The 10371-nt window shown below is 45.9% G+C and overlaps 1 protein-coding gene across 1 annotated transcript in view; it reads left to right on the top strand.

The window, feature by feature from the left end:
* The first annotated feature begins 27 nt into the window (after nucleotides 1–27).
* Nucleotides 28–10371, top strand: part of COA5 (cytochrome c oxidase assembly factor 5) — a 34501-nt gene continuing 24157 nt past the window's right edge. Inside the window, 1 exon segment of the mRNA NM_001195024.2 lies at nucleotides 28–192. Coding sequence (NP_001181953.1) covers nucleotides 94–192 — 99 coding nt within the window. The 5' untranslated portion in view covers nucleotides 28–93.

Raw genomic sequence — 10371 nt, 5'->3', positions numbered from 1 at the left:
GGTTCCGCCCGCCGCAGCGTCACTGGCGTCCTGAGGAGTCTGGGCCATCTCGGAAGGAGAGGGTGGAGGCCGCGGCCAGCTGGAGGCGCAGTCATGCCCCGGTATTACGAGGACAAGCCTGAGGGCGGCGCGTGCGCGGGCGTGAAGGAGGATCTGGGCTTGTGTCTGCTGCAGTCTGACTGCGTGCTCAAGGTAGCGCGGCCTGGCGCTCGGATGACCGAGGCCCGAAGCGGGGAGGCGAGGCTGGCGGAGGGTCCCTAGCGGGCCCCAGTGGTGGCTGAGTCGTGCCTCCGAGTTCGCGGTCTTAGGTGTCCACCAACTTAATGAACTTGGGCGAGTCCACTGTTGGAACCTGACTTCCCAATAGTGAAATTGGAGAGAACGGTGCTGCCCCTTTGGGTTTTTGTAAAGTTTAAACCATCTCGAATCCTGAAACACGAAATGCTGCTGCTTTGCTGGGTTCTGGTGGCATATAGGAGAGTATCACAGGTTTCTGGAGCCCTCGAAAATGAGAACCAGTAAATTCGCAGATAATTACATGAACCTGGCATACTGTGTTGCCTCGTGAAACCTCCTTTCTTAGTTCAGTTGTGGCTGAATAGATGCTGTATTTACTTTGTGCTGGTCTGAACTTGTTGCTGAGTTCTGTGTATTCCAGGATAAGCTGTCCAAGAGGCAGCTTTTTTATTTTCACACTTTGTATCTTGCGCCCCCTACCGTTGAACTTGTGGTTTTAGGTGCTGTGATGGGAGACAGGAATTTGCTATCTCCCTCAGTACAGTCACGGGTCTTCTCTGGAGCCAATCTGATATCACGCGTGCCTTAGTCGTTTCCTACTTTTTGCGACCCTGTAGACCCTACCCTCTAAGCTCCTCTGTCCATGGGATGGTCCAGGCAGGAATTACTGGAGTTAGTTGTCGTGCCCGCCTCCAGGGGATCTTCCCGACCTGGGATCGAACCCGTGTCTTTTGTGTCTCCTGCGCTGGCAACTGAGTTCTTTACCACTAGCGCCACCTGGGAAGCCCAGTGAAGTTCAAAGTCGACTGGCAAACCTGGATTCTGCCCTTCAGTTCAGTTCAGTCGCTCAGTCGTGTCCGACTCTTTGCAACCCCACGGTGAAGCACTCCAGGCTTCCTTATCACCAGCTCCCGGAGTTTACTCAGACTCATGTCCATTGAGTTGGTGATGCCATCCAACCATCTCATCCTCTGTCGTCCCCTTCTCCTGCCTTCAATTTTTCCCAGCATCAGGGTCTTTTCCAGTGAGCCAGTTATTCGCATCAGGTGGCCAAAGTATTGGATTATCACCTTCAGCATCAGTCCTTCCAGTGAATATTCAGGACTGATTTCCTTCAGGATAGACTGGTTGGATCTCCTTGCTGTCCAAAGGGCTCTCAAGGGTCTTCTCCAACACCACAGTTCAAAAGCATCAATTCTTTGGTGCTCAGCTTTCTTTATAGTCCAGCTCTCACATCCATACATGACTACTGAAAAAAACAGAACTATTATTAGATGGACCTTTAGTTACCATTACCAAAGTAATGTTTCTGCTTTTTAATATCCTGTCTAGGTTGGTCATAACTTTTCTTCTAAGGAGCAAGCATCTTTTAATTTCATGGCTGCAGTCACCATCTGCAGTGATTTTGGAGCCCCCAAAATAAAATCTGTCACTGTTTCCATTGTTTCCCCATCTATTTGCCATGAAGTGATGGGACCAGATGCCATGACCTTCGTTTTCTGAATGTTGAGCTTTAAGCCAACTTTTTCAATCTCCTCTTTCACTTTCTTCAAGAGGCTCTTTGGTTCTTTGCTTTCTTCCATAAGTGTGGTGTCATCTGCATATCTAAGGTTATTGCTGTTTGTCCAGGCAATCCTGATTCCAGCTTGTTCTTCATCCAGTCCAGCATTTCTCATGATATACTGTGCATAGAAGTTAAATAAGCAGGATGACAATATACAGCCTTGATGTACTCCTTTTTTGATTTGGAACCAGTCTGTTGTTCCAAGGCCAGTTCTCACTTGTTCTTGACCTGCATACAGGTTTCTCAGGAGGCAGGTCAGATGGTCTGGTGTTCCCATCTGTTTAGAATTTTCCACAGTTTATTGTGATCCACACAGTCAAAGGCTTTGGCGTAGTCAGTAAAGCAGAAGTAGATGTTTGTCTGGAACTCTCATTTTTCCATGATCAAACAGATGTTGGCAGCTTGATCTCTGCATTTTCTAAATCCAGCTTGAACATAAGAAAGTTCACGGTTCACGTACTATTGAAGCCTGGCTTGGAGAATTTTGAGCATTACTTTGCTAGCATGTGAGATGAGTATAATTGTGCGGTAATTTCAGCATTCTTTGTCATTGCCTTTTTTTGGGATTGGAATGAAATCTGACCTTTTCCAGTCCTATGGCCACTGTTGAGTTTTCCAAGTTTGCTGGCATATTGAGTGCAGCACTTTCACAGCATCATCTTTTAGGATTTGAAATAGCTCAACTGGAATTCCATCCCCTCCACTAACTTTGTTTGTAGTGATGCCTCCTAAGGCCCACTTGACTTCGCATTTTAGGATGTCTAGCTCTAGGAGATGGCAACGGCACCCCACTCCAGTACTCTTGCCTGGAAAATCCCATGGACGGAGGAGTCTAGTAGGCTGCAGTCCATGGGGTCACTAAGAGTTGGACACGACTGAAGCGATTTAGCAGCAGCAGCAGCTCTAGGTGAGGGATCACACCATCGTGATTATCTGGGTTGTGAAGATCTTTTTTGTATAGTTCTGTGTATTCTTGCCACCTCTTCTTAATATCTTCTGCTTCTGTTAGATCCATACCATTTCTGTCCTTAATATTGAGTCCATCTTTGCATGAAATGTTCTCTTGGTATCCCTAACTTTCTTGAAGAGATCTCTAGTCTTTCCCATTCTATTGTTTTCCTCTTATTTCTTTGCATTGATCATTGAGGACAGCTTTCTTATCTCTCCTTGATATTCTTTGGAACTCTGCATTCAAATGGATATGTCTTTCCTTTTCTCCTTTGTCCTTTGCTTCTCTTCTTCTCTTCACAGCTATTTTTAAGCCCTCCTCCGACAACCATTTTGCTTTTTTGCATTTCTTTTTCTTGGGTATGGTCTTGATCACTGCGTCCTGTACAGTGTCACAAACCTCCGTCCATAGTTCTTCAGGCACTCTATCAGATTGAATCCTTGGAATCTATATGTCACTTCCACTGTATAATCGTTAGGGATTTGATTTAGGTCATACCTGAATGGTCTAGTGGTTTTCCCTACTTTCTTCAATTTAAGTCTGAATTGGGCAATAAGCAGTTCATGATCTGAGCCACAGTCAGCTCCCAGTCTTGTTTTTGCTGACTTGCTAGAGTCAGAAGTCTTGTTAGAGCTTCTCCATCTTTGGCTGCAAAGAATATAATCAATCTGATTTTGGTGTTGACCATCTGGTGATGTCCATGTGTAGAATCTTCTCTTGTGTTGTTGGAAGAGGGTGTTCGCTATGACCAGTGTGTTCTCTTGGCAAAACTCTATTAGCCTTTGCCTGCTTCATTTTGTACTCCAAGGCCAAATTTGCCTGTTACTCCAGGTGTTTCTTGACTTCCTATTTTTGCATTCCAATCCCCTTTAATGAAAAGGACATCTTTTTTGAGTGTTAGTTCTAGAAAGTCTTGTATGTCTTCATAGAACTGCTCAACTTCAGCTTCTTCAGCGTTACTCGTTGGGGCATAGACTTGCATTACTGTGATATTGAATGGTTTGCCTTGGAAACAGATCATTCTGTTGTTTTTGAGATTGCACCCAAGTACTGCATTTTGGACTCTTGTTGACTGTGATGGCTACTCCATTTCTTCCAAGGGATTCTTGCCCACAGTAGTAGATATAATGGTCATCTGAGTTAAACTCACCCGTTCCAGTCCGTTTTAGTTCGCTGATTCCTAAAATGTCAATGTTCACTCTTGCCATCTCCTGTTTAACCACTTGCAGTTTGCCTTGATTCATGGACCTAACATTCCGGTTCCTGTACAGTATTGCTCTTTATAGCATCAAACCTTGCTTCTATCGCTAGTCACATCCACAACTGGGTGTTGTTTTTGCTTTGGCTCCATCTCTTCATTCTTTCTGGAGTTAGTTCTCCACTGATCTCCAGTAGCATATTGAGCACCTACCGACCTGGGAGTTCATCTTTCAGTGTCCTATCTTTTTGCCTTTTCATACTGTTCATGGAGTTCTCAAAGCAAGAATACTGAAGTGGTTTGCCAGTCTCTTCTCCAGTGGACCACATTTTGTCATAACTCTCCACCATGACCCGTCCATCTTGGGTGGCCCTACACGGCATGGCTCATAGTTTCATTGAGTTAGACAAGGCTGTGGTCCATGTGATTAGATTGGTTTGTGTTCTGTGATTGTGGTTTTCTTTCTGTCTGCCCTCTGATGGAGAAGGGTAAGAGGCTTATGGGAGCTTCCTGATGGGAGAGATTGACTGAGGGGGAAACTGAGTCTTGTTCTGATGGGTGGGGCCGTGCTCAATAAGTCTTTAACTCAATTTTCTGTTGATAATCGGGTCTGTGTTCCATGTCATTTGACCTGAGGCCAAACTATGGTGGAGGTAATGAGGATAATGGCGACCTCCTTTGTACAAAGGTCCCAGGTACACACTGCTGCACTCAAGTGCTGCCAACCCTGCAGCAAGTTGCTTGTGGTTATTCTTGCATCTGGAGATGTAATTTCAGAAAGTTGCCCTTATTTCAAAGGAAAGACAACTACCCAAATATGGACATCAATGATATTGGCGATATTGGTGTTTCTGCTAATTGATGATTTACATTTGGTTCACTGGTGTTGACAGGGGCTGTGTGAAGTGAAAGTTGCTGAGTCGTGTCTGACTCTTTGCGACCCCATGGACTGTACAGTCCATGGAATTCTCCAGGCCAGAGTACTGGAGCCTTTCCCTTCTCCAGGGGATATTCCCAACCCAGGGATCAAACCCAGGTCTCCCATGTTGCCAGCAGATTCTTTACCAGCTGAGCTACAAGGAAGGACTGGGTGAGCTTTGGTAAATACTTGTTTAATGAGTAGAGGAGCAAAGTGCCTTGGGTGCCCAAGGGAGAGCAGCTTATTTTGCTTGAGAGTTTGGAAACTTCTCACCAGAGGAGGTGACCTTTGCTCTGAGTCTTAAAGGTTGAGTAGTAGTTGATGATGGAGAAGGCAGTGGCAACCCACTCCAGTGTTCTTGCCTGGAGAACCCCAGGGACGGGGGAGCCTGTCTATGGCTCCCCAGAGACGGTGGGCTGCCGTCTGTGGGGTCGCACAGAGTCGGACACGACTGAAGTGACTTAGCAGCAGCAGCAGTTGATGAAGTAAAGGAGTGGAGGCTGTGGTGGCTGTGGGGAGACTCTGAAACAACAGCATGTACAGAAAAATCAGGGAGATGTGGGAGGGCCACCCAGAAGCTGGGCTGGAGGAGGAGAGAAAGGTTGCCATGGACAATGGCCCTGGTGTGTCAGAGTGAGGGGCTTGGGCGCAGAGTAGGACTGAGGAAAGAAACTTTGGAAGTGGAAGAGGACACTGGTGATAAGGAGAACCCTGAATTGGTTTTTGCAGTGATGGGTTGATTTAGCAAACAGTTGAGTGCCAAGTCTGATTGCAGGACACAGATAAATGACCTCTGGGAAGCTGGAAAGCTGTAGGCAGAGAGAATGACCAGGATGTGAAGCACAGACGCTCCTTGCCCCCATTGAGTACACGGCCTTTTTGTTGCTGAATGTGGTCAACTAGGAGAACGTGTCATTGTATTTATAAACAGTCTCTTAAATGGAAGTGCATTTGCAGTTTGTGTTAAATTCATCCTGAACGGTCACTTCAGCGGGACTGGAAAGGGGCAATAGTGAGGCGAAACACTGAGTCATGCACACCCAGCAGGTTGCCCTCCCTTCCCCTGGTGTCACTGCAGCTCCAGCCCTCCCCATGGGCACTCAGACCAAGGGAAATGCCTGCTTTGTGTGGCAGCCACATTCATGATAAGGTTCTTGATTTCTCTGCTCCTTGAGTAAGGAAGTTAACCCAGTCTTTTGACAGATAGTGAGCCCCACCTGAAAAACTTCTGGACCTCACTTTAGGGAAGAATTCAACATAAAATATTTAGTTTTGGGGCTGCAGTGAGAGAGTCCAGCAACTGTAGGGGCTCAGAGAAATGCCAGGTAATGATGCTAAGGATGTAAACTCCAGTGGGGCTGGAGAAGAGACACAGGAAAAAGCAGATTCAAAAGGCATCTTTCAGATAAACTTCTTAGGATTTTATGATTCCTTGGAGATCAAAAAGGTTGAAAACTGTGCCCAGGAAACTCAACTACAATTTATCTCCCTTGTGTCTCTGTTAACAGCTTCCTGATTGCTGGCTTTTTATCAGAATCACCTGGCGTTGGGGATGGAGCCCTTAAAAGTACAGATTCCACTGCTCTCTGTCTCCCTTATAAATTAAAAGTGTCCCAGCTTGGCTTTTGGACACAGCCATGTTTGGGAGTCACCAATCTTGACCTCAGAAGGCAAATAAGCGTGGGAGTGTATTAATTAGTTTATAGATTCAGGTAAATGTTACAGAGACAGGAATAACACTGGCTTAAAATACCATAGAGAATTCTCTTTTTTGCTCTTGTGCCTGTAATTGGGATCTAGTTTGATCCTGCCTTTCATGGATCTAAACACTGTTGATCTGTGGGGTTGGGTGCTGTGATGAGAGATAGGATGTTACTCTCACACTCATGGTCTGAGAATGCCATGCTGCCACGTCGTCAAGCCTGGTGACATTGGTGGAGTGAGTGGGAGAGTGGGCAAGCCACTTTCCCTTGAGGACCAACTCGGAAGTTTGACTTTCCAGTGCCCTACATATTCCGTTGGCTAGACCTTAGTCACATGATGCTGCCCAGCTGCAAAATGGCTGGTTAATCCAGCTCAGCCATAAAAGAGTGATTGTTAAGGGGTTGGAGGAAGATGAAGTAACATTTCTCTCCTAGGTGTTTTAGCTAGATGGATCTTCCCACTAGGCAGTTGGCAGTATGGGTTGAAAGCTTGTGAAAAAGATGGCATCTTAAATACATTTTAAGGAAGCGTCAGTTTATAGATTACAGTCTTTTGTATAATTGTAGTCCTTTCTCTCTCTGCACATTGTTCGTGTTTGCAGCCTCATTACAGAGTCTGAAGGAGGAACAGTGCAGAGAAGCTTACTGCTCTGTTCTGGTTCACTTTTGAGGTTCACTGTGGTATTTATTGAATTGGCCAAGAGCTTGATCCAGGTTTTTCCATACCATTCTATTACAAAACCTGAATGAACTTTTTGGACAACCCAGTAAATGACCATTCAAATCTAGGGCCAAGCAGCCATGAAGACTGGAATGTGGCCAAAATTCTTGGGATCAGGAACGCCATAGATGTATCCTGTAGCTTTTTTTCACAGAGAAAACTAGGAGTGTGACTGGCACTTGCAAAATAAAGGTTTTGGGGAGTGACTGTAGTGGTGGGGTTGTGGTGTCAAAAATCTGCTTGAGGGGAAATCCCTGATGATGGAGGCGCAGGCACAATTTAAATACCAGGTGTTTCTACTTAAGTAGTACTCCAGCCAGCCTTATTAACATTTTTCTGAAGTGTTGAGAACTGGCACTAAAGCTGTTCAGTTTTTAGAGCACCTAATTGTAGCTGTTTGGGCTTTTAAAGTTAACATCGAACAGAATCATTTTTATTCTCAGACATATATGCTTGACTCATTTTGCATTGGAACTCTCTTTGATGAGGAAGATTCCGTGATCTTCCTGTATATTGTCAAGTAATTCATGAAGCTAATGTTTATAAGCAGTACATGTTTTATTTACTTGTTATTTTTTTAATAGTAATAAGATGTTAGGTTTTGAATTTTTTCCCCTCATGAATTGACAGTTTAATGTCATTAAACCTCATGTGATTCAGAAAATCCAAGTTCAGTCTCCTTTTTCCAGATGGTGTTGCATACATCATGCTCCCGGGAAATGGAGCCCCCTCAGCACCGCCCCCTGCTCCCCTCAGCACCGCCCCCTGCTCCCCTCAGCACTGCCCCTGCTCCCCTCAGCACCGCCCCTGCTCCCCTCTGTCACCGCCCCCTGCTCCCCTCAGCACCGCCCCCTGCTCCCCTCAGCACCGCCCCCTGCTCCCCTCAGCACTGCCCCTGCTCCCCTCAGCACCGCCCCTGCTCCCCTCTGTCACCGCCCCCTGCTCCCCTCAGCACCGCCCCTGCTTCCCTCAGCACCGCCCCCTGCTCCCCTCTGTCACCGCCCCCTGCTCCCCTCAGCACCGCCCCCTGCTCCCCTCTGTCACCGCCCCCTGCTCCCCTCTGTCACCGCCCCCTGCTCCCCTCAGCACCGCCCCTGCTCCCCTCAGCACCGCCCCCTGCTCCCCTCAGCACCGCCCCCTGCTCCCCTCAGCACCGCCCCACCATGCTGTGTGGCTTGCTCACAGTGCAGGGAGCACTAGCATGGGTACACCTCCTACCTGCTATTGGAGGCTCATGTAAACAGGAATATGTTTTTTAAAAATAATTGTATTTATTTATTTTTGGCTGTGCTGAGTCTTCGTTGCTATGTGGGCTTTTCTCTAGTTGTGGCGAGCAGGGGCTACTCTCTGGATGCACTAGCTTTAGACTGGTTGGGCTTCAGAAGTTGTGACATGTGGGCTTTGGGACACGGGCTTCAGTAGTTGTGCACGGCTTAGTTGCTTCTCGGCATGTGCGGTCTTCCCGGACCAGGGATGGAACCCTTGTCTCCTACATTGGCACCAGGGAAACCCTGGCAGGAATAGCTTGTATTTACTTTTAACCTCCTGCTAAACCGATCTGGGGCAGTTCTGATTTTTTTTTTTTTTTTAATAGAGTAGTCCTTATGGGTGTTTAGTTACTAGAAAAATTAAAGGGTATGGCATTCAAAAAGAAATTTTAAAGTAGTGAAATTTTAAAGTAAAATTTTAGTCTTGCCTCTCTAAATTGTAAAATATACTTTCTGTAGGTGCTTCCGTGTGTCCCATATGTTTAAGTGCCTTTGTGTTCAATTTATGGCTGAATATTTGTTCAAAATATTTTAAGGTAATGAACATGTTGTTTTAGAATTTATATCCCACATTTGTTGTTGTTCAATCACTGAGTCCTTTCTGACCCCATGGATTGCAGCATACCTGGCTCTATTCTTTACCCCTGTCTCGCAGATTTTGCTTAGATTCATGTCCATTGAGTTGGTGATGCCATCCAACCATCTCATCCTCTGCCACCCCTTCTCCTATTGCCTTCAGTCTTTCCCAGCATCAGGGTCCTTTCCAGTGAATTGGCTGTTCACATCAGATGGCCAAAGTATTAGAGCTTCAGCTTCAGCACCAGTCCTTCCAATGACTGTTCAGGGTTGATTTCCTTTAGGATTGACTGGTTTGATCTTGCAGTCCAAGGGCTCTCAAGAGTCTTCTCTAGCATCACAGTTTGAAAGGATCAATTCTTCCATGCTCAGCCTTCTATGGTCCAGCTCTCACATCTGTACATTACTAGAAAAACCATAGCTTTGGCTATATGGACCTTTGTCAGCAAAGTGATCTCTCTGCTTTTTAATATGCTGTCTAGGTTTGTCATAGCTTTTCTTCCAAGGAGCAAGCATCTTCATGGCTGCAGTCACTGTCCACAGTGATTTTGGAGCCCAAGAAAATAAAGTCTGTCACTGCTTCCACTTTTCTCCAATCTATTTGCCTTGAAGTAATAAAAACAACAGAATGGGAAAGACTAGAGATCTCTTCAAGAAAATTAGATATACCAAGGGAACATTTCATGCAAAGATGGACTCGATAAAGGACAGAAATGGTATGGACCTACCATAAGCAGAAGATATTAAGAAGAGGTGGCAAGAATACACAGAAGAACTGTACAAAAAAGATCTTCACGACCCAGATAATCACGATGGTGTGATCACTGACCTAGAGCCAGACATCCTGGAATGTGAAGTCAAGTGGGCCTTAGAAAGCATCACTACGAACAAAGCTAGTGGAGGTGATGGAATTCCACTTGAGCTATTCCAGCTGAAAGATGATGCTGTGAAAGTGCTGCACTCAATATGCCAGCAAATTTGGAAAACTCAGCAGTGGCCACAGGACTGGAAAAGGTCAGTTTTCATTCCAATCCCAAAGAAAGGCAATGCCAAAGAATGCTCAAACTACCGCACAGTTGCACTCATCTCACACGCTAGTAAAGTAATGCTCAAAATTCTCCAAGCCAGGCTTCAGCAATATGTGAACCGTGAACTTCCAGATGTTCAAGCTGGTTTTAGAAAAGTCAGAGGAACTAGAGATCAAATTGCCAACATCCACTGGACCATAGAAAAAGC

The sequence above is a fragment of the Bos taurus genome, chromosome 11 (assembly GCF_002263795.3).
Source record: "Bos taurus isolate L1 Dominette 01449 registration number 42190680 breed Hereford chromosome 11, ARS-UCD2.0, whole genome shotgun sequence".
In the NCBI taxonomy this organism is placed as follows: Eukaryota; Metazoa; Chordata; class Mammalia; order Artiodactyla; family Bovidae; genus Bos; species Bos taurus.
This window is presented reverse-complemented; position numbering and strand designations above follow the sequence as displayed.